General features: G+C 40.2%; 1 protein-coding gene across 1 annotated transcript; it reads right to left on the bottom strand.

Moving 5' to 3' along the window:
• Positions 1-1,164: 1,164 nt before the first annotated feature.
• SEPSECS (Sep (O-phosphoserine) tRNA:Sec (selenocysteine) tRNA synthase) lies at positions 1,165-24,638 on the bottom strand. The gene is made up of 11 exons (XM_072334865.1): positions 24,416-24,638; positions 23,500-23,654; positions 21,977-22,095; positions 21,734-21,892; positions 20,490-20,643; positions 17,125-17,227; positions 14,912-15,041; positions 14,666-14,757; positions 6,840-6,933; positions 6,086-6,176; positions 1,165-3,999 (listed from the first exon to the last, which is right to left on the bottom strand). Exons 1-11 carry the CDS (start codon positions 24,527-24,529, stop codon positions 3,741-3,743), a joined length of 1,470 nt encoding a protein of 489 aa, XP_072190966.1. The 5' UTR covers positions 24,530-24,638; the 3' UTR covers positions 1,165-3,740.
• Positions 24,639-24,644: the final 6 nt, after the last annotated feature.

Raw genomic sequence — 24,644 nt, forward strand, 5'->3', positions numbered from 1 at the left:
CAATCGTTACAAATGAAGCGTGAATACACAACATTATTGCTCAAATAGTCCTTAGTTTTGTTCGTTATCTCACATGCTACAAAAGTAAACTAAGAGCGGGTCTGTGCGAAGGGTCACTCAGTGTCAGTTTCCTTGCACTATATTATCCCAGTGCTATTTTTATAAGGCAAGTCCATCTGCTCCTTCATTTACTTCACCTATGTAGGTCCAGACAACAAAAGATGTAACATCAGAGAGAAAGAAAAGCATCACACAGAAGAATTACAGGCACCTCAGGGAGCATAAGTCACTTCAGTGACTCAAACTGCAGCAGCGTGAGGGGCTCCTGCCCACACACACACCTTGCCCTGCTACCGAAGCTTATGATCTCCAGAAGCAGGTATCTGCATCTGCGTTTTCTGCAGAAGCACAACAGGAAACATACTTGCTTCACAAGCAGGTTTTCATACCCTCAGTGCTCACTTTAACACACCTCAGTTTCAGCAGCTGTTCCAACACTGTACGGATAGTGGCAGTTGCCAAGCAGACAAATGGCTTTGCTGCCCCTGCTACAGGGCACTAACTTCTGGCAGAGCAACAAACCAGCAGCAAGGACAGGAACCTCCTGCATTTCTGGACCTTAAACTCTTCCGGAAATTTTCATGCACTTGCTTCTTGTTTCACCACCGATAGCGACACGCTGTGACCTACAATGAGAGACACAGGTAGCTTCACAAACAGCAGCTGAGATGCAGCCTCAGTAACTGGGCATCTGTTCACGATGTTTTACTAAAGATTCCTGCTATGTAACCCCAAGCGTTATCTAAAGCCCATGCTGCTTTCCTAAATGTCTCAACAGTTCTGTGGATGCTGGAGATTACGTTGGCTCTGGCAGGTCTCTGAGGTACACAGAAGCCTTCAGTGTCACGTGCACATACAGAGGCCAGGAAAAAGGATGCACAGTGAATTTTTTGAGCCAGTAACTTCTTACTTCATTGTGCAATCTCAGAAAGACCTTCACAGAAAGGAAATATCTCTCATACATTTGTTTTATTCTCCATATTATGACAAAGCTCTGCTCAAGCTATTGCCATCTTTCAGCAGTGCTACTGGTAGCGCCTGAGATCTGCCACAGACACAAAATCTTCCCGTATCTATTATATAAAGAAAATGAAGACTCAATAACTGTGCGTTCCAGTGTTATTTTATTACCTTATTACAGACATTGGTGAATAGAGAATAAGTGGCTTGTATTCTTCCTTGAAAAATACTAAGTTTATCTACTGAATCTCCCGTTTCAAGTATGCCATAAATAACCATTTCTTCTCCATTTATTTAAATTGTAATGGCATTATATTATGCTTCTGTCTCTAAAAACTCAGTATGCATTACAACTTAACAGGCTTAAAAGAACAAAGCACGAAAATAAAACTGTGAACCGGCGCAATAACATAGCAAAGTAAGACAACACTAATATTGAGCTCAAGAGATCATACCTCACAGCGGGCACAATTCTCCAAGTATTTTAAACTGTGTGGTTTCAGATGGCATCAATTAGATTTGCAAAGCGCCTTAGTGACACAAATCTAAGCAAAAACTGCAACCAAAAGGCTCATCTGAAAATGTTTTCCACTCAGAAAACACGAGGTTTAAAAGCACAACATCCGAATGAAACACTTGAATTCTTTCCCTGGATACTTGCTCAGAGAGATGTGTTGAAATTTTTATGTTTGATTTCAAATGGAAAACGTTTTGAAGACAGGAGAAACACTATCTGAGAAAGCAGTTCAATCTACAGTAGAAGAGAGTGAATTATTTGCAGCAGACAACTTATTACAAGAACATAAAAGGTAGAGTCTTTTCCTCTCTGAAAAGGCAATTGCTGCTTTCTTGTTTTCCATCTGAGGATACTGCTTATCAAATCCTTACTGCAGCTACTACCACGCACCTCCCTAACCTCTCATAACAATAGCTTTCATATTTGCAGTCTGTAACTAATCAATTAAACCACTAACTTATGCTCATTCAAGCACAAGACAACAATATCCCAGAACAGATAGAAAGGTATCATGAAGGCCCTGTGGTTTCCACTGGCTGCTCCAATATGCAGAGGGCAGGGTGAGCTGCACGGCTCTGTCTCCTAAGGCTGAATGAGAGCTTCAGTGACTGGAAAAATTGTGGTACAGCATCATCTCAGAACAAAACAAAGCAGAATTTACATCTAGTTATGGCCACAGGGACTCAGTGGTCAAGTTGCATTACCTTTCTTTTAAGACATCCTAGTACAGCAAGTAACAACCGTGACTCCAGAGAGCCCTCCTTTCCACAGGCTTTAATGGATCTGAAGTTTAACTGTAGCAACAGCAATACAGGAGCAGCAGTTCAATTTAGGCTAAAGATACAATGAACTTCATTAAGTGAGACCACCTTGATGGCGATGAGCATACTGTCAATTTCCACATACCAACATCACCTCTTGTATCAATTCACCTGAGCACAGTAGAGGGACAATTCCTTCAAAAGCGCTATCTTTACTGGAGGCAATTTCCAGAGGGCTCTGAGGATACGAGTCACAGATCCCACAAAACAAAGTAACTACAAAGTTTCCTGACGTTTTGAATTCATTAACTTTGGTGTCCCAGGGATTTACTACATCACTTTGAACAGTAAATGACATAAAAATCTACATACAGTGTGCTAATTGCATTTAAGAATAACTAACAAAAAAATGTTTGTAACCTACAGGGCCTGTCATTCCAGTGATACGGAACCTCTGTTTCAGGAACAGACTCTGAATCTATTGTTTCATTGATGAATTCAAATCAGTAACTGCACACAGACAACAGTGCCAATGGCAGGAGACTGTTCAGAAGTTTAAAAACCATAATGGACTAGAAATGCCAAAACACGCTCTGGTCTCACTGGATCTTGAAACTGTTGCAGTCATCCCACAAAGCATTCCCCCTTCGGATCCACCTTTTGAGTGGATCTCTGACTGCTCTATTCATGAGCAACTACCAAAGAAATGAAGCGTATAAGAGGACAACTCCACTGCACAGCCTCCCATTTCCATCACTGTACTCCCTCAAAATTCCTTTGGGTTGCTGAACTACGCAAACGTTTCCAGGAGCTGAGTACTGACACGATATGGAGCTATTCTAAGTTCTTCACCACTGAGGGCTGCTGTGTTCTAGACAGCTCATAGAGGTAAGAGCACCTAAAAAGACCACTATTCCAACTCCACATTTCTTCATCCAGTCTCAACACTGTATTTATTAGGGGTTATTCCCAACATTTCTATATAAATCTTTGGAAATAAAAGAAAAATGGAAGTAAGCTGAGTAAAAGCAAGACATTTTGAGAGCAGTACAACAGTTCCTGTTGGTCGCATTCTGAGACCTAAAAAGAAATTCAATCACTGCTACAGGAGACCTTGTTAATCAACATGTGCTTAAATATCCTGTGACTTGAAGAACACCAGCCCCAACAGTCACCCACAGACTGACGGGTCAGCTGAAGGCTTCTATGAATGTAGAGCTTTACTTTGGCATGTCAAGTAAGTTTATGTGGTGCAAAATGCTTGTCTGACTTTCAGAGAATAGGAGAAAATCACCTTTTTCCTTCAGGCCTAAATTTCAGCCCAAATTATTTTGGTGATGTTTTTTTTCAGATCAGGATCAAATTTTCTGCCCTTCAGACTCACAGCGCTAGCCCAGTACAAACCTGACATACTTCAAACAAAAGCGCATCTTCCTGTGTTACTAGCTCTGTATCTTCTGGTCTTCAAGCTGTTCTGTGCCTGTGTTAGAAGTACATATTTCGTTCACACTTTTTTCTTTCCCTTTTCTGGAAGCCTTCAAACACTTGTCCAGTCTTTTCAGGAAGATGTCTACGTCTTGCTTTTTAATTCCAATAGCTGATGCAGCATTGAGGTAAGCACAGGAGTAGTCATTTGCATGTGACATAAAGCCTTTAAAAGTGTAGTTATTCACTGTTTGCACAGAGCCACGGGGAACAACCCTGAAATAAACAGAATTGTGATTCAATTATGAGATGCCTTAAATACGTTTATGTGATATGCTACAATAAGTATATTTACACAAACTCCTACGCAGTGTAATGTCTGCTATACAAATTCCTGTAGGTGGGCTTGGAATGGGTATTCTCCAAGTTAGTGCTTAAGCACTGCAATGACTGACAGTTGTTAGCAGATCCTCAGTTAAGTGAAGTCTTTGGGCACAGGTGAATATTCATTCCCCTCTTCAGTTAAGTTTTCATCTTCTCTGCTGGCATTTATGAGCTCTTCAGCATGAGATTAAAGACATCTGCAGCCAACGTTTCTATTCCATAACAAGACCTAACTATTGGACACGCTGTCCCTCCTCAGACAGCCTCGTGACCCCAAGCTCTCTGCAGTCACCATGCTGGGAGCGGGCTTAGGGCAGACATCTGCTTGGCATCATGTTCTGCAGCCCAAAGCTTCTGGGTTCAAGTGCTTCACAGGGCTCAGCCTTCCAAGTAGCTGAAACTACAGCCGCACCACTGTGTATCATCCTTTCATGCCATTACGTTTTTCCCAAACCAGGTCCCTAATCTTTACCACCTTCTGCCCTCCTCTTTCAGTCTACTTCCTCAAATCAGGATCCCAGTTTCCCCACATGTATACCTTGGTACTATAGCTCCCCCTTCCCTTCCTATGATGACAGTCTTATATTTATTCCCTTCTCAAACAGATACTTTCAGCACGCACTGCTTTTACCTCTTCCTCATGCTAAGAACCACTACCTACAATACCCTATTTCTCAGCACTTTTGGTACACATTCATTCCTTGATAAACCACAACCTTAATCCATCTCTTTCCTCAGTAAAGGAATAACTCACCTTATGGCTGCAGTTAGAGCTTACACAAGCAATTAACACCAATCAACTGATAAGAATTTGTTATCCCTGCACAGACAACACCTGCAGTTCATACGAGAAACTGCATTCAGACAAATACCACTATAACTGTCATATCCCTTCTGTGCCCAAGTGCTCAAACCACAGGTTACGGCAAAGCCTGTGTGTGAGCAATGCAGGGAGCTGCTACTGCTACCACTGCCATGCAACTCAAGGCTAATGTTTAAAATCCATTGAGATGCCACGTCAAACTGTGTATGTACTGCAAAAGAACTGCTTGCATAAAGAAGGAAAAATCTGAAACCTCTGAATCAGACGAAGTGCTGGAGAGCCTTCACTTTTCAATTACGGAATCTCAGCCAATGATAACTGAAACTGCAGGACACGCCAAGGTTGGGAAAGGTGAATGAAAAAGAGCATCTAACTACAGAACATACAGATTTACTGCCATTTCTCTGTGCAGGAAGTGGAATAATCCAAGCTAATGAAGCATATCTTCTGATGTGGAAACAATCAGCACTGATACAGAAAATCACATTAAGTCTATGGCACAAGCTAGCACGGAAGCAGTAATATTCATATTAAGGAATTCTGCCAAAACAAATTTTAAATCATTCTCTTCTTCTAAAAGGTTTAAGCCAAAATCATTAAAAACGATTTGTTTTATGTTTCCATGTACCGGTATCACTAAGAATAAATTCAGCTCAGACTGGCCCAAGTTTTGTAGAATTCAAGTTGTAGAATTTTTCTAGTTCCAGAAAGTGGGATTTTCTTCCATATGACAGAAAACTAAGCAGAGTATTAAAAGCTTATTCCCCTGACACCCAGCACAACCATATTTGTGCTGCAATAAACAAAACAAAGATCTTCCCTAAGCAGCTTACAACATAACTGTAAGATCAGACAACAGCTGGAAACTAAATGAAACCAAGGGGTTCTAGGAAATAATGACACAAAGTTAAATGGGGATAGATTATCTATTTAGTATACCAAAGCTAAAAGAGAAGGCCTCATTGATATCTCAGGCAGGTAGGCACATTATTGGTAGACAATATTGAGGAAGAAAGGTATAATGCTTTTGGACTTGTAATTGCCAGACTGAAGTCTGCAATTATGAGACAATTGCTATAAAGTAAATAGTGTATTATGTATGTTATGAAATCCTAATAAAACTCCCCAGAATTTTCAAATTCATTGCATTCTCACCTCGCTCCTGAAACTTGTCTTGTAAAAAGCATAGATCCAAGCTGGGTAACAGCAGCATCATTATTTTCATCTAGATTCTTCAGTGACATGGCTGAGGTAACAAAAGGTCAGATTAAAACTGCTGTGAAGCTTCTTCCCCCCCAAAAAAAGAGAGAGAAAGAAAAAGTCATGGGGTACATAAGGTGTCTTCCAACAATAAAAATCTGCCCAAGGATTTGTGCTCAGATACAAAAGAAAAACAGACATAAATGCTACAATTCATCCATCCAGTTTTCCATAAGCTGGGGTGCTTTACTTCTTTGGTTGGGCTGCAGGAAAGGCACAGATCCTGCACAAGGGCGTAAAGTTACTTCGGTGTTCAGCAGAATTTTTGGTTAGGGCAAATATCCTGAGTAGGAATTCCATCATCTCTTTTACAGCAATATAAGATGATGCGTAATGTAATTATGCCCTAATTTATTTTAAAACCTATTTATTTATAAAGTAACCTGCTAACATCTTCTGCCTGCCTTGGCTACAATAATTGATTATGTTGTACACGAGCAATTTTGTCAGAAGGGCCTGAGTCACAACCCAACTACTCTGCCTTTACAGCAGGTTATCTTATTGGGTTCAGTGGTTTCATCTTGGCTTTATAATAATATAATGGAGTGCAGTGTGCATTGCCTAATGTATAGCAAATGTATATTTAAGTGCATTATGAATGCACAGCATATTAGAATTTCTTTTTAAAGATTTAAATCCTCACCATTACCTAAGGATATGGGATTATGTGGTGTATCCAACAGTCTCTCATTGTGGATATCAGCCAATTTCTTCAACTCGCTTGAAAGATACGAAAACATTTCCTGGGAAAAAAAAAGAAAGGACACAATATTTTTGTTATTGGCTATCAAACAGAGAAAATACCATCTACTTCACAAAACTTTTAAGCCTCTATTACATCCTTTATAAGTGCATCAAATAAGTTGGACTGATACTTCTCTGAAATCCAGCTATAAAGCAACAGCTCCATTTCCTTCGCCTTGTTCTTCCCCTCAGGATGGTGAAGAGCTCTCTATCTGATCTAATATACGTGCTTGGGAGGTCAGCCACTCTCTCTGTGGAACTGAAGCCTAGACGAGTAACATCTTGAAGAGATTACTGCTCTACAGCAGGTCCTCTCCCACGTTTGTATCCTGTTGACCTTTCCCCACTCCTGCAAGAGCTTCCCCTCACTCCAGTCCCACAAGCCAGAGAATGGACCAACACAGATGGCCACGATATGGCAAAATGTCTCCTGTATCATTTTCTATTAAGAAGTTTCAGACTATAACAATCACTTTTTGTTACCACTCATTATACAATCACAGCTACCAGCGGTTCACAGACCTCTCTTTCTGTACAAGAAAGGCAATGCTTTTCTAAGGAGAAGGCTATGAGTACACATGACTGCATTTTGTTTCATACAACATATATTCTCCTGCCAGTCCTCTTCCTGTCACCCACCTCTCCTGTGCAAGCCTCCTAAAGAAATGGAGGTATCTGAATTCCTGATACCACTCAGCACCACTCTCCCTATTGGATTCTCCGGATGCTTTGCTGTCCTTTTTAATGCTTAGTTTCTCATAAATACTAGCAAAAAGATGCAGGTACTGGGAATTCTTTTTTTAAATACTAAACACCAGCTTTTTCCTCTTTCTGGTCAAAAAAGATTGTGCTGCTCATCTACTTCAATGTGACTGCCTGTTTCAGCATCCTCATCAATTTCTGGACCTGACAAGTGATTTTTCATTCCTTAAATAGAGTTGTCTCTCCTGTTTGCAGACCAGTATCCTGTTCTGACCCGCACACTCTGACAGGTACAAATTATAGCTTGTGACCAGAATTATGCTCTTAAACAGAGCCTCCCACAGGTCTTATGAAACCAAATGAGTTTTGTAGCAGCTAAGTTAGAAGAATGTTACAGCTTTTTAAAGCCACTGCAGTGAGCCCAGCCTCATTTCATGCGCAAACAAATGACCACCGTTCCTGACCTGTGCTTCCTAATATCATGGGATGAATTCTGCCGGAGAGAAAAAGTAGGATGCTGCTGTGGAAACATAATAGACTACGGATTCCTTATCAACAAGAGCATACAGCTGCTGTATCACTTGGAACAACAACAAAAATACGGGAGGCATCTATGGTTCTTTATCAGAACTCAAAATGTGTGGAGAATCATTTGTATTTAGCAGAGGCGTTCTGAAATGAAATGATTTAGTGGTTTCAATCCATCAGTTTATTTACAGTTCACTTGTAGAAGTTGAAAAACATTTACTCGAATATTCAAACACATCTCCCTTCCTCCTAGTCCATCACTGAATACAAACACATTATTCATGTGTTATTTGCTTTCCACAATGAGCATCATTAATATGTTTAGCCATTAGACTGGTACTTTTTGTAATCCAATTCATAAATTAATCCGTGCTCCCTCTGCTGGCTATTTACTTTTACAGCTGAAGCAAAGTATTACAGAACTACACACTAACTCTGCCTGCTGTGGAGGTGTTGTCCATGAAACCAGTTCTGAGATAAATTTATCCTGGAAGAAATCCCCACGTAATTCATCGTATCTAAGTACATCATAGCTAAGGAACTCTCTCTTGCACCTCTTATATTACGTATTTATTACCTAAGGACAACCAGTTACCCACTGCACAAACATATGGAATAAAATTAATGCCTGGGTTACTGGATCAGCCTTCACAAACACAGCAATTTGGCAGAACGGGAGAGAATAGAAAGATGGGGAAAAAGAGAATCCAGATGTACATTTGTATGTGTTTGACTGCACACAAATTCAAAAACTTGTTTTTATGAGCTACTGCATTTTGCATCTTTCCACTGGAAGCCTTCGTGTTATTTGATAGATTGCTATAAAATAGATTAATGGCCTTTCAAAAGAAAAAAAAGAAAAGGAATATGAAATATGAAATATTCTTGTGAGGTCAAATCTATAACCAACCCCTGTTACAAAACATTTCTGTTATGTGGACAATTTATAAGCACCCTCAGCAATTATATACAAATAAGATCTTAGAGAATTGCATTTCTGTGACAGCCCACGAAGCTTTCTCGTTTGGAGCTAACTATTATGCTGAAGTTGCATTGAACAACCCGAGCACTACCTGTCAATTATGTTTCATTATTTAATTCTCCCTTTCCCCTTAAAAACCTACCAAACAACAAAACTTCACAGCCCCTTTGTGCTCCATACACACTGACAACTCTCATATGCTGTACCTGAGTCTGATTAAGATACTTTGCTGCTGCTGCAGTAATTGTTCACGATGGAGCTGTCACAGCTTCTATTCTGCTTTATGCAGCACACAGAGCAGCTGCATCTGATGTGCAACCTGATCAGACACTGGGCACACCATTCCTGCACACAAAAAAAGGCTGCACGGCTGAACATGGAGCCCCATTATCAGAAGGCTCACTTCCTGAAATGCAGCCAAACAGCATCAGAGAAACTGCAGGTGTACATCTGGAATGCTTACATATACCACATAGACTCACATCCAGATTCTCCTGCACTGCAACACTAAGAATTTTGTTCTGAATCTGTAATACAACGGAAACTTTAAAAAAACACATGAAATTGATGACAGAACACTGAAATCTTTGTAACAACAATAGCGGACAACCACTAACAGCATGAAATTCAGCAAAGGAAAGTGCTGGGTTCTGTACTTGGGAGTAAGGCTGGTCACAAGGACAGACTGGGAAACTGTGGACAGAGGGTATCTCTGCAAAAAGGGGCCTTGGGGTGCCGGCCAACAACCAAATGGGCAAACAGCATCTGAGGGTGCTTCAAGCACAGCACAGCCAGAAATGTAAAACCAGCATTTTACCACACTGTAAAAATTAAACAATTTCCTCCCAGTTGTTGTGCTTTTAAATATTTTAGACTTAGATTCACACTCTTTAAGGACACACATAAGAATGACTGCAGTCAATGACTCTCAGAAGGATACAGAAGCTGAATAAAGATATAAAAAACTCCATCACACCTCATTTCAGAAAATAAGAATTATTTTGACCACTAGTTTGGTAAGAAACGACAGCTGACAGATGTAATTGCTGAAAACAAAATGAAGCTCTTACCTTTCCACTAATACTATCTAATTAATCTGAATTAACTGGCCAGTTACCTACACATCGGAAAATAGTTAACAAATATTAAACCTGTCATGGAATGTAAGTTCCCTGCGTCCCATCAATTTCGATGTGATCATTAACTGCTTATGACACGGTGCAGTACAGACACTGTAATTGCCACATATGTCCTGGACAAAGAAACACATACATGCAAATAGAGAGTTTTAAGGCCTGGCAATACAGAATATGAGAAGCAACAAAACAGTACTGAGGCAATCAAAGGAGTCAATTCAAAAGCTTTAACCTTTACATAATAATGAGTTCTTCAAAAGCAAGTGTTAACAAATTTGAGTATGGACCTGTTGCCATCGTCTGCATTACAACGAGACCTAGAATCCCTTAATGAAATCAGAAAACCGCCTTTAGAAATATGACATATGCATAAAAAATAATACTGAGAACCTAGCACAAGTGAGAAAAACTACCTTCAATCCTTTCCTTCTTATGCTATCACATATAATCACGTTTATCAGACGCTCGGACAGTACGTGTGTGTTACTCTCTTGCTCTTCTGTCCTCAAATTCATTGCACCCTTTTTACCCTCTCATATCAGAGCATGCAACCTCATACTCCATTAATGCCATCCTGTCAGAAAACATCATTCCACATATGCGTTCCTCTCTCTCATATAATCCCTTTCCTATATTAAACAGTATCCCCGTGCAGCAGGAAAATGGGACAGATGCAGCAGGGGACACAGAAGAGAAACTGTCACTGTGCCAGTTCAAACAGTCAGCTCAGAAGAAGGTTATAATCTGCTCACAAGGAGCTGAATCAGCAGTGGCATTCACCCAGCAGAAAGCTGTGTCCTCTGCATCCCCTACAGCCTCTGCACCCACTGGGACTCACTCACCTTCCATGACAGAGCTGCCCAAACATCACAGTCACCCAGGCCTGAGGCAGCAGGGCATGCCCAAGACTTCTGTCAGGGTCTGGGACAGCTGTGGGAGATGCCCAAAGAGAACTGCTCAGCATTGGGACAGAGCTCTGAGGGAGGCGGGCAGGCTGAGAAGATTCCTCCTACCCTGAGTTAAGGGATTGTGTCACAGAATCATAGAATGATGAAGTAGGTTGGAAAGGACCTTAGAGATCATCCATTCCAACCCCCTGCCATAGACAGGAACACCATCTTGGCTGACTCTGAACTCATTCAGGATTTGCTGCTCCAGTTAGGTGCACGAAAGACTATGGGGCCCAGCAGGATCCATCCCAGGGTACGGAAAGAACTTGCAGATATTACCCCGAGACCTCTCAATTATTTTTCAATAGTTTTGAGAATTTGGAGAAACCGGACACTGGCTCCAATTTTCAAGAAGGGCAAGAAAGACGACCCTGGTAATTACAGGCCTGTCAGTCTCACTTCAGTGCCTGGTAAAATCATGGAGAAGATCATAATGGGAGTTACTGAAACACACAGGAATGACTGCAGTTATTGGTCACAGCCAACACAAGTTCAAAAGAGGAAGGTCCTGCTTAACAAACTCAATTTCCTTTGACGACAAGGTTATCCATCCAGTTGACCAAGAAAAGCCATCTGATGTGATCTTTTTGGAGTTCAGCAGAAATTTCTATACTATCTTTCATAGCATTCTTCTGGACAAAATGTACAGCATGCAGCTGGACAAGTACACGGTATGATGAGTGGACAACAGACTAATGGGTTGAACTCAAAGGTTTATAGCAGATGGGGTTATCAAAGGCTGGAGGCCAATTACTAGTGGAGTACCTCAGAGCTCCATCTAGGGGCCAGTTCAGTGTTTTTTATAAATGACCTGGGTGCAAGACTCTAATGCACACTTAAGTTTACAGACAATACTAAATTAGGTGGAGATGGTAATGTCCCCAAGGGCAGAAAGGGCTTCTGAGAGATCTTGACTGACTAGAGGGCTGGGCAATCACCAACCATACTAAATTTATCAACAACAAGTGCTCAATTCTGCAGCTGGGATGGGGTAATTTTGGATATATGTACTGTCAGGGAAACAAGAGGCTGGAGAGCAGCCATGCAGGTCTGGAAGTTCTGGTTGACTGCAAACTGAATATGAGTCAACAGTTATGGAGTGCATCAGTCCCAGCACTGACAGCTGGGCAAGGGAAGGGATTGTTCCACTCTGCTCTGTGCTGGTGCAGCTTCACTTCAAGCACCAAGCGCAGGTTTGCACACCATAACATAACAAAGATGTAAAACTATTAAAGAAGATCCAAAGGAAGGAAACAAAGATGGTGAAGGGTCCAAAGGGCAAGATGTATGAAGAGCAGCTGAGATAATGCAGTTTGTTCAGCCTAAAGGAGACCGACAGGAGGCCTCATGACATCCTACAGCTTCCTCACGACGGGAATGGAGGGGCAGGTGCTCATCTCTTCTGTGGTGACAGTGACTCTGAGGCTCTAAGAGAACAGCATACAGCTGGGTCAGGGGAGGGCCAAGTTGGATGTTAGGAAAAGGCTACTCACCAGAGGGTGGTAGGCACCCAACAGGCTCTTACAGCAATGGTGACAGCTGCTGGAATTCAAGGAACATTTGGAAAACGCACAGGGCTTGAATCTGAGGTAGTCCTGTGCAGAGCCAGGAGTTGGACCTGATGATCCTTGTGGGTCTCTTCTAACTCAGTGTATTTTATGACTTGCCCTTGGTTGCGTGAGATTAATCTCTTCTCAGTAATATTCTAGTCTTTCTGGCCTGAGCTCAAGTAACCTGAAATAACACTAGTGAGTAAGTACAAAGAGAGAAAGAAATACTGGAAGTTTTTTATAGCTGACTTTGTGTGAGTAGGTGTAACTGAACCGATATAGAAAGGAGTATTCTGTGTCAACCTATAAATAGCTCCTGCTGAGAGCCTAATAGCTCTGCCTCTGCCTTCACAGAGCACAGGCAATAAACCATCATTATTACATTTTTACAATTCAGGAACAAACACATTTAAGTAAAAAAAAAGGTTTCTATTTCTACAGCAAATCCAATAAAAGAAACATATTTATGCCATATATAAGGCTATGTTTATAGAGTATACTCACACTTAAAAATAAAATAGACCTCAAATTGTAAAAATGTAATGCTTTATTCACTGTAGAATTCTACTTCCAAGAAAATGATACGATTTAAAGTATTATACAGCTATTCATCAAGACAATTTACTTACAAATAACTTATTAATCATAATGTGGCATTATTTATGCTGCTCGTTACATATCTGATGCAAGTGTAAATCTAACATCAAAATCAGTTTTGTAGAAAACATGATAAATTCACTTGAAGTTCTTCTGGAGATGAGAGGAAGAGGAGAAAAATAAATAAATTTGCTTTAAATAAAGACACAAACCCACATTTTGTGATAGCACAATGGGTCGGAACGAAACATTACAAACTACATTCCACTATTGGTAACAGTGTGACTGCTTTCAGCATTTCACAAGCCATGTTTTCACATAGCTTGCACAGACCACACCATAGCCTTTGAAAGTCAACCCTGCTGTTCTTCTCATATTCTAGCCACTCCTATGCGATCTCAATTCCAGTACAGAATCTCTGTCAATACAAGGAACTAGAAACAAGCCATGGCATACAGCACTACCATCCTGCTCAGATATCAGAAACAGCAGCAAGCCACCAGCAGGAGACAACTGAAATATATTTTCTAAATAAAATAATGTATGTAGCAAATCACGCATGATTTAAAACTATTAACTTACAGTACTTAATCCACAACGTTTCCTTACCTAAGACATTCTACAAAATGATTCTCACTGTTAATGCTTACAGATAGCAAAAGCAAGCCTTTTAGTATGTCCAGAACTGAAGATGACTCAAGATGTAGAGGTTCCGATTTTAGAACACTTGAATATTTTGAAAGCTCTGTTATATCCAACACAGAACATACGTGGCAGAGGCAGAGAGAAACCTAGCTCTGTATCTAGATGGTTGCCTTAATGACAATCTTTTTGTGGCCAAGAACAGTACTTGTAATTTAACAGAAGCTGTGATTTTCTTGAGAATATGGTACACAGCATTTAACACTAGCATAGCACAAAAGCATAATATGGCCAAATGAAGATGAGCAAAGACCCCTGGGATGAGCACTGTGATCATCACTATGCGGCAGAGCACTTCTCAGATTGTACTGCACAAAATTCTACTGCATTAGTCATACCCTTGAACAATAAATACAAATACTGTATGAGATAGTTAGACTGACGTAAAAAAACGCATCAAGGAAATCAAACTTCTGCATGAACACCATTTGGTCAAGCAGTAATTTTATCATATTGCCTTTCCAGATTAAAAGCTGTAAACTCCAAAGAAATGTAACGGCTTTCAAGACAGAAATAGGATTTACTACACGAAGCAGTTTTGCAGCAAGACTTTAACAGCTGAATTCAATTCCCAAAAAGCTTACCTTTCTCTCTTTCAGTAACTGTTTGTAGCCACTGGCACCTAGAGACAGAAGCGTAATGAGGACATCTAAAGAAGGAGATGCAGAAGCTCTTCCTGAAAAAGCAAAGCAAAACAAAACAAAAGAAAAACAAGCAGGTTAAGTTTAAAAAACGAGAATGACAAAAACAAAAATTATGTGAAAGGAAATTGATAATTGAGTTTTCTACAGTTATTTTGTATGGAAGAAATCAATCCATGAACTACTTACCTGGATACATTTTGCTGATCTCCTGAATGAAGGACTCATTGAAGCCAGCAATGATAGCACCACCTACTGGAACCATAAAATTTTTGTCCAAGCTCTGAACAAAAGCATCTATTCTGCCCACTCGAGCACCCTTTATCAAAAGGAATAAAAGAATCCACAGCACATATTAATAATAATTAATAACATCATAATAATAACCCGGCAATAAAACAAATGCAATTCCTAAAACTCTCTCAGATATTTTATTTGTGATGAAGAATTCTGAAGCACAGCACTGCCTTTGTTTACTGTTGCTTCCCACTTTTTGCTGTCTGCTAACACACTACCCTTAAGCTATCTTAATTTGCTATGATTTAAAATGTTGTTTTTAGTTCCTGCACGACTCCAAAAAGAGTAGCTCATTAGCAGCAACTATCAAAAAAAGTCCTCCTGGAATTTAATGGGAATCGTTAACACTGCACAATTCAAAACGTGCCACAGGTTCTGGCAGTAAAAGGCTACAGGTTAATGCCTCATCAAAAAACAAAAATATCTTTTTTGACATATACACGTAATCTGCATCAAAACAAATGGACTGTGACAGCGCTCCCTCACATAACGCTGCCTGCAAAATTAAGATCCAGACAACTTCCTCAAAGGCTTTCCCTCCTCCCGGAGAACAAAATGCCCCCAACGTTCAGGCAGTGAGATATTCTTAAAGGAAAAAAACAAACCAAAAACAGTAGATTCTGCTGAGCAACTTCAGCTTTAGTAATAAAGCGTCAATGAACTGCGCAATTAAGAAGAAGCATGCAGCATAACAGAAGCTGGCAAGTATATTAATGATCATACATATTGAAGAATTTTCAAGTACTTACACATTATACATACGTAAGTACTTTGTATTAAAACCAAGAAACAAGCAGAGCTAACATCTGTGATAAAAAGAGTGAAAAATGCAGATGAAACTAAAACAGTTGTTATTTCTGTGTTTTAATACATGAGCGCGTGGGGAGCAGGTACACATTTGATTTCATTAGTGACTGCTTCCACAAGGACAGTACATTTTCTGTCAAAGGAAATAAATTCTTGCAAATAAACAGCAGCTCAAATTTATACATTCCCATAACCAAAAAAGAGAAAACAAAACCCAAACCACCCACCAAGAAGCCAGGGAAAAAACACAAGAAACAAAAACACAAACAGTTCTATTTGTGGCTTTGCAGTCTGAGAAAATCATCATTAGATATGACATCATATACAGCAAAAGCCAGCAACCCCACAGCCTCCTTCATGTTAGAATTTCACTACAATTAAGCAAGTTCAATGCAGTAAACATGTACCATCGCAAATCAAACACATACACTGTTCTATTTCACGCACCGTTTCAACATCTGTCACATCCCTTCAGTCTCTCAAGATAAATTTAGAAATGCTAACAAGATCCAGCTGGTCTTTGCTCATGTAATAACAATGTCTTCTTAACCAGAAAAAAAATTATCGGCACATATATAATAGTTCAGGATTCCCTGGATCCTGTTAAAATACATAGGCAACAGGGAGAACAGAGGAATATCAAAGAAACATTGCATGCATTTGCAATGAGCAAAAATGCAGGCGTTGTATGCTTTGTGGCTGATCTTAGGCACTAAACAACTTGCTTTGCAGAAACAGCAACAAGAAATTGAACTTGTTTTGAAGACAACATTGAATTCAACAGTTTTCCCCCATGTTCTCTGTGCCAACAATACGGACAAGTGACAACAAAGTGCTGCTGAACCACCTTGTGCCTTCAGGACTGCGCCAGTCAAACATTTGATTTTGAGAATTTAAAGGCTGAAAAAAATTTGAACATCAGTAATTCATTTAATTCATTCTGCTGAAGCTTTAATCCCTATTCACGTACAACCAATGATTTAACAATTATAGGTTAATGGTTTTATGAAGTATTTTAAGAAAGATTGATAAGGCTATTTTTCCACTGTAAAAGACACCCAAACATAAACGAAGCCTAAACAAATCTGGTTACTCAAAAAGCCAATAACAGAAACAACAAACATTTTATTTCCTTCTGCTCTGCATTCTCAGAAAATAGTCCAGCCATAGGATATGTGTGGGATTAATCTCCAAGCTGTGACACATGATAGAACTTGCTAGCATTGTCTATGATTAGAGGTCTTCTCATGCTTGTTAAGAATATATAGATATATATATTTAAAATGCACAGTTCCTACCTGCTGGATAAGATGCATACATTTTGAAGATTGAACTCCATAGGCATTGTTGACAATATGGGGAATGTCATAATTAGCACAAATTACAGCCAATTCCTCCAGCCTATGAGCATAAAATTGTAATTTAGAGAAATACAAATCACTGTAATCCACGTTATCAATCAGACCATTAAAAGACTGAAAGGTCTACAAGAAGGTCAGAAAGAGAAAATAAATGTTCTTGTTTACTGCCTCGTGGCAGCAATAACCACCTTCAGCATCAAAGGTTAAGAAGAAAATCCTATTAACTTTTATACATATAACAAATGGTTGAACTAGGCTGAGATTTTTCATGTTTTACTGGAAGTTTTGTCTGGAACCCAGAACCCAGATCTCAAAACATTAGTTTCGATATTTTGATACCTTAGTGATAATTAACAGAATTGCAGCCATTTATGCATTTTCCTTTTCTTTTAGCATTCAACCTGAAAACAGTTTGATCGAAGTTTCAAGATGTGTTTGAGGAACTGGGAGCTTCATAATAGAGGAAGCCTTTAAATTCCTGGAATTACAGTGAGGCCAACTTGGATCATTTCTCAGTGAAACCAGGATTTAATTGAATGCAAAGGTCATTTCCATTGAGGGACTAAAGCTTTTTAAGCACACATGTAGTTAGTAACCTTTTCAAAGCACTCCCGTCACACCCTTATTCTTTTAATACCTTGATTTCTAACAAGCTTTTAGAATCTTTTAAGAATCTTTTAGAAAGAAAATCTATTTCAAAAAGAATGTAATACTTAATAATTTGAAGTGATTATAAAGATTATTTTTGAAAAAGCATCAGAAAAATCCAAGCCTTCAATGCATTCTTCCCCTGTCTATTTTTGTGCAGCCTCTCACTGTAATTTACCGACATCCATATAAAATGTGACAAGAGTAAGAAAACATTTCCCAAGAGGTGACATTCTTTTGTATTCTATTTCTATTATATTGCCTCGTGTTCTTTTGTAATGCAAAACTCCGCTCCAAACCTCAGATTGAATTTTCTGAACCTCAATCCCCAGGAAAACAACAACATCACAGCGCTATTCCTAGAGAAATTACAAGTATATAAGGCACAAGTTTGGCTAGGTAACACTCACAGTATAATGTATGCATTTGTCTTTGACAGTCAAGATATTCAGCAGGAACGGCATGTCCAGTAATTTTTCCCATTTACCAACATTCTGAATCCTGAGTTAACAGGAAACATTACACCAGGCAAAGTTTTTGCCTTCTGATTTGCTGATGTTGCTCATTGAGATTCATCCCTCACCTTTTGAACAAGACTCAAGATAATTTCCACTCTCACAGGTTGTATTTTTTCAAGTGCAGGTAGAGAAATTCACCGATCTAGAAGCAGAGGGTTCACTGCTCTGTAAGATCAATCATCTTTCTCTCCTGCTGAGTCCCAGCAAAGCAACACACTAGCTGCTACAGATCCTGAAAACAGAAAAGGCTCTTTTCCTACAAATATGTCATTGAATAATTAGATCCACGCTACAATACTGGGTGAGAGTGCTACAGTTTGAAAAGAATATGTGATTCTGCATGGGAAGCAAACAATAAGGCTCAACACTTGCATGCTTCTAAAGCTTAAATTAAGCCATTGAGAGCAGCTGGTCATGTCAGAAAAATAAAGCATTCATGCAAGTTTGGTTACTACTCAAGTTCCCAAAAGTCACAAGTAGTGTAAGTGGCAAAATATATCTCTAAGTCCTTTCTTTCTCTTCTGCCTGTAGAAGCTCATAAAAACAACAACTTTGGCCTTTCTCCTAATACTAACAGAAGTGACAAAGTAGAGAATTCTATGAAGTTCTTTAATTAACCAAAAAGTCACCTTTTGCCTTCAGTTCTCCTTTAAATACAGTGCTGCTAGAGACAGCAACAGGTAGAAGACAGAGAACTGATGTCTCTCTAATAAGGGGATTTATAGAGTAGCACATTATACCAATAAAGTCTCATAACACTTCAAAGGAGCTACAGGCACACAGACAAACTTCTTGTCCTAATCATTCAACAATCCTAACCCACTTAAAATCTTCAAACATCACCATCACACCTAAACAAAGCCTTAGCAATGTAAATTATTTAAAAGCAGACGTATAAAAATGGTATCCTCCAGAAATGCTTTATTTTCCCTCCTGTAGGAAGATGGATGTTATGGCCTTCAGTAGTTGACAGTATCCTTTAAATAGAAAACACGTTCAAATTCTCTTATATCTGCGGTATATCACAACACAGTGCCACTACCTAATATTTCATCTCTTAGTTGCAGAGGACAAAACAATTGCATGTCAAAAAGAGAAGGCAGATAAGGAAAAGATTCATTTACCAAAGCTATAAAATAGACCATTCAATTTTGATAGCTTTGATTTAAGTTGGCCAATAAATTTGCAACTCAACGTTCATAGTATTCTGACAGAATTATTTGCTTTTAACTTCCCTCTCGCAACTGAACTAAACCCATGATAAATACTGTTTTTCAAATATTTTAGAACTAATTTACGTGTAGAAATAACATCTCGAACATTCTGTTCCTCATCTCTTAATTGCAGTGTTCATCTCTGCTTCAGCAAGTGCTTGAACTGACACATTTGTAGCAGCTACAGAAGTTACATATATGGACACAGAACAGAAAGAAGGAATGCAAGGTAGTTTAAGTTTCTTTTAATGGTGATTTTACAGCTGGAAATTCTAAGTTGTAGCATCAAGCAATCAGGCTATGAATGTAAATGTTCAAACCCAGACACATGATGGTAGAGCAAATCTTACATTATGCTCACAAAGCACTGCCCCACATGCTTTCAGGGGTTTCCCTCTATCAGTATATCTTCATTAATGCTAAGGACATCAGCATGACACAGGAAAGAGCAACTCAAGCAATGATTTTAAATGTTGGCAATAGTTTGTGTTTTTTTGAAGCAGTGGTATTAGCCTAGGAAAATTCATCATTGGCTAGAGACAAGAGTAGAAAAGGTAAGATGAATATTAAAGCGTGGCACTAGCTGTGGAACTATACTTTCTGGACCAGTTTTCTATGAAATTCTACTCTTACCACTTCCATGAAATCCCATGAGAAATCTCTGTCAAAGTGGCATTAATTTCACCTAAAGTGACCATTATTAACCACATTCATAAGAGAGAAAGAAGACCTTCTCTATTATTCTCATTTTCCTAATGCATTTTTTTGAAACTGGAGCATTATTTCACAACCTGTCATTACCCTTAAACACAGGGACTGAAGCATCTTTACTAGATGCACTTCACTTACTGGCAGTAACTAAGCATTCAAAACATGTAGGTTTTTTTCACTGACAACCAATAATGTTATAAAGACTACTTACCTATCAGGTACCCTTGGAGCAAAGCACGATGTTGTAGAATGCACACAAAGAATATTTTCAGCACCGAGATTCTTGATTTTAGCCTCCACTGCTTCAATATCCGTCCGTAGCTCATCACCTTCTAATACATTCTCTATCACCACAGGCTCAAAACCTAACCAACAAAACCAAGATCCAAATGTACATCAACAAATCTCCAACTAATTGTGGGCTTTCCATTTCTACCACAAACCCCAAAAATATACATTTTGTCTTTCAACAGATTATTTCAGACTCATATTAATAATATAAACACATTAGCACAGAACCCCCTTTGTTTTAAATGTTTTATCCAATCAACATTTTATGCCAAAAAACAGAATCATAGTATGGCTTGGTTTGGAAGGGAACTCAAAGATCACCTAGTTCCAACACTCCCACTGCAGGCAGGGTTGCCAACCAATAAAACAGAGGGCATAAGGTCAGGTTGCTCAAGGCCGCATTTAGCCTGGCCTTGAAATGAAATGTTTCCTAAGAACTAGGATGAGAATCTGTGCCACTGCTTGCCTAGGTACGGTCATTTTCCAGCTCACGCACATACCCCTTACTTGCCATTTCGCTGATCCCATGAGTCTGTCTGCAGGAGGGGACAGCTTTGGAGCAGGGCTGGACTTCTACCCTTAGTTTACTTACAGTCTGGTAGACAAGGAATTTCTTTTGAGAAGGAAATAAGGTTTGAACTAAGAAAGGCACCAAACTTATTTCCTGACTGAGCACTGACATACCAGGATTAAAAGCAAATGCGGCAGCTAACACTTGCCACGCTCCAAAATAAAATACCTTGGTAGTCAGACAGCTTGTCGCCTTCTGATCCCAATTTCAAAGACACTTTTCATTTGCTTGAATAAATTTTAGAGAAGGATTTGAACCATGAACCGAAGATTGACATCATTCTCAGGAAAGCAAATTGGGCATCCAACTGAAAATGAACGCTAATTCACTTAGTCTTGTGCTCTTCACTAAGAAAACACAATACTATATACATCTCCCTACGTCAGCATACTCCCACATTTTATTAGGCAACAGGAAAACACGTCTAATTTTGTGTTAGAAATCAGGTGTGTAGAAATAAAGCACTTACAGCTACTACACATTAGATCTTTTCTGGATATGATTCCAAGTATACAAATTCAGCATCACTCTGAAATATGAAGTTTTGTATCTGTTAGAAAAGCACAGCATGTAACCAGCCATCCCCCTATTACCTGCAGTTATCATCGATTTAAAGCAAGACTTCTGGTCTATACGTGGCCAAATAATGTATTTTGCCTTTGGTCTCTTGTGCCGCAATGTTAAAAAACACAGAGTCAGACTCATGCCAGTCGCCATAGGAACCACAAAGCAATTGGTCACTGTCCGGACACCTGCATGTGAAAAAGTCAGAAATTAACACAAAGAACACATGACATTTTGCCATAAGAGAGACAGACTTTCAGATGTAGACCTACCAGCCTGCTTTATAATATCCAGAACGACTGAATTAGTAAGCTTGTTCAGAAGGCTAGACCCTGCGGCTTTAGGCTGGACTGCAGAAATATCTCCTGATCTTCCAATTCCGTGGATCAACCTGAACAAAAAAGGTTGAAAACACACATCAGGATCTGCCATGTCCCAAAGCAATTCTTGCTACTGGAAAGAATTCGGTACACAATTGTGGAAAATGTTATACCCAATGCACTCTCTCTCGTGAACTCCATTGCAGCCAACTACACATATTAGGATGAAATTGTATTTTTTATTGTTTTGAACAATAGACTAATAACGCTCCATAAAGCAAATAAAGAACACCCAGCTTGAGCACCTGGCAGGCTTACTTTTAAGTGCACCCCAGCAACGTCTCAATGCCTATTGAACTAGTATTATAAATGCAGGTATGTCCAGATATGTAAATCCAAAGAAAACAAAAGTCAGTTGCCTACAGCAAGCATAGTACAGAATACTGCTCCAGAACCACCTCCTGCTACCTCTCCCACTCCCAAAGCTACTTGGTAAAACATTTCAGCAATCAATGCATGGAGAAAAGCCTCTAAACTTCTCCTCGTTCTTGCTGACTCTCAGGTGAATGTGAGATGCCAGGTGACAGAGATACCTGAGACCAACAGCAGCTAAATGACAGCCCAGGTTCACCCTGGCCAGAAGCTGGGCATGCCCTCTCCAGCAACACCAGTAATTCCTTGGGCACTCTACGCAGTGCAGCTCTCTGCCTCCCACACCTCACAAATCTGAGACTAGGCAGCAGAACAGGAAACAGAAAGCACACACTGATGTGCTAGTGGTTTTCTTCATTAATTTTTCATGGTATTTAGGGCTCCTGAAAGCCATTAAGCCTAAGGAATTCACTTTCCATATGGCAAAGCTCACTAAAACTTTCGTCTCTAATATGCTTTTGTGCTACTATTTCAAGGAGAAATATCCCAAGAAATTTCACTCAGTTTCATTCACCTTGGATTAAACAGCAAAGCTACTCAGCACAGAACGCTGTGCAAAAAGTTTGTCTTCATACTGACATTAATGCCGAGTCTCCAGAGTTACAGCTTCCAAAGTACCTGCCAAGCATAAGGGCTTTAAGCTATCAGTAGCTCCTTCTGTCTTCATAAGTCAGCTCAATTCACATAAATTTTATATAGACTGGATTTTTACATGGTATAAAGTTATATATATATATATAATATATAAAAATATATATATAAACTTATATATATATATTAACTTTCCATGGTATAAACGTAGTAATGAATATAAAAAATACAACTATTTTCGGGGGGTTGGACTCGATGATCTCTAGAGGTCCCTTCCAACCCCTACAATTCTGTGATTCTGTGATTCTGTGAACTATCTGTACACTGGGGATGCTCAGTATTTTACAACTACAATATTCAGTAGTTTTAATTGATACGCTGATAAGAAGCTGTACAGCATTAAAAAAGCATCGATAAAACAGAATAATTCTAATAGCCAATAAAACTTGTACCTATAGTGCCTTCGGGCAACAAGGCCTGATGCCACTCTGCCTTCCCTCTCTCCCACACCGCAGTTGCCCAGAAAGTTATTGCTGTCCATTATGGCAAGTTCATGAAGGAAGAGTTCAATGGTGCTTTCATCCCATCCATCTTCAGGGCATTTTCCCTTAATAACAATAGAAACATAATTTATAACCTTGGAAATTAAGAACAAACATGTAACTTGTTTGATTGGTGTCGTTCTCTGACGCTGAACAGCAGTTTCTGTTTGGATTGCACTGATTATTATCTAATGTCATAGACTTGCATTCCGAAAGAAGCTGAATAATGATTCTGCCATACATCCAACGCAATTACGCTGGTGTACCTTGATATTAAAAGTCAGGGTACTTGTCACTTTCAGTTCCTTAAGGCTCACACCGAGCCACTGGGGCACACAGGTGCTGATCACAACCTACACACTGTGGACTTTCTGATGTATTCTCAACACAAAAGCACAATACTACAGAAACTCAGTGGATAAAACCGGATGCAGAGAACTGGAATACTACAGGATCCAAAACGTTAGGAATAAAAAGGAAATACAGTTTCCGTAGCAGCTTATCTTCACACCTGCATGTTTTCCTTTGCAGTTATGTCAGGGAGCTGCAACAGGTGCGCTCCTTCGCGTGCTCTGCGCTAAGAACGGCGCTCGCCTCCGCCTATTGCAAAGCTATCCCCAACGGCAGCTGCCCGAAGCCCACACGGCACCGCTGTCGCAACTCAGAGGGTCAGAGGTCGCTTAACTGGCGACAACAAAAGGGACCCGATCGCAGCGGGGTACGACAGGGCCGCCTGGCCGTGTCCGCACCGAGCGGGGCAGCGGTCGCCGAGCTCCCCGCGGGGCAGCAGTCAGCGCGCTTTCGGAGGGGCGGCGGGGTCCGTTACCTGCTCCAGCAGCGCCCGCACGAGCAGCTCGTGCCCGCGGCGGCCCTGCGCCCCCTGGCGCACGTAGGCGGCGGTCACCAGCCGCTCGCCGGACCCGAAGTTCTCCGCGTTCATGGCCGACGGGCGGCGAGCACGCGGCGGGCCGCTCCGGGCAGCTCGGGGCCGTGCGGGCGCTACCGCCGCCCGCTTCCCGCCGCGGCCGTGAGGGGCAGCTGCTGCGCCTGCGCCG

Source organism: Excalfactoria chinensis, chromosome 4 (genome assembly GCF_039878825.1).
Source record: "Excalfactoria chinensis isolate bCotChi1 chromosome 4, bCotChi1.hap2, whole genome shotgun sequence".
Lineage (NCBI taxonomy): Eukaryota > Metazoa > Chordata > Aves > Galliformes > Phasianidae > Excalfactoria > Excalfactoria chinensis.

Bases quoted from the DNA above. Each gene is read 5' to 3' on its own strand.
- SEPSECS (XM_072334865.1), bottom strand. From the start codon at position 24,529: ATGAACGCGGAGAACTTCGGGTCCGGCGAGCGGCTGGTGACCGCCGCC. The intron at 23,655-24,415 runs GTAACGGACCCC...ATTGTTATTAAG, and splicing joins TGCGGGCGCTGCTGGAGCAG to GGAAAATGCCCTGAAGATGG. The intron at 14,758-14,911 runs GTAAGTAGTTCA...TTGCTTTTTCAG, and splicing joins GATCAGCAAAATGTATCCAG to GAAGAGCTTCTGCATCTCCT.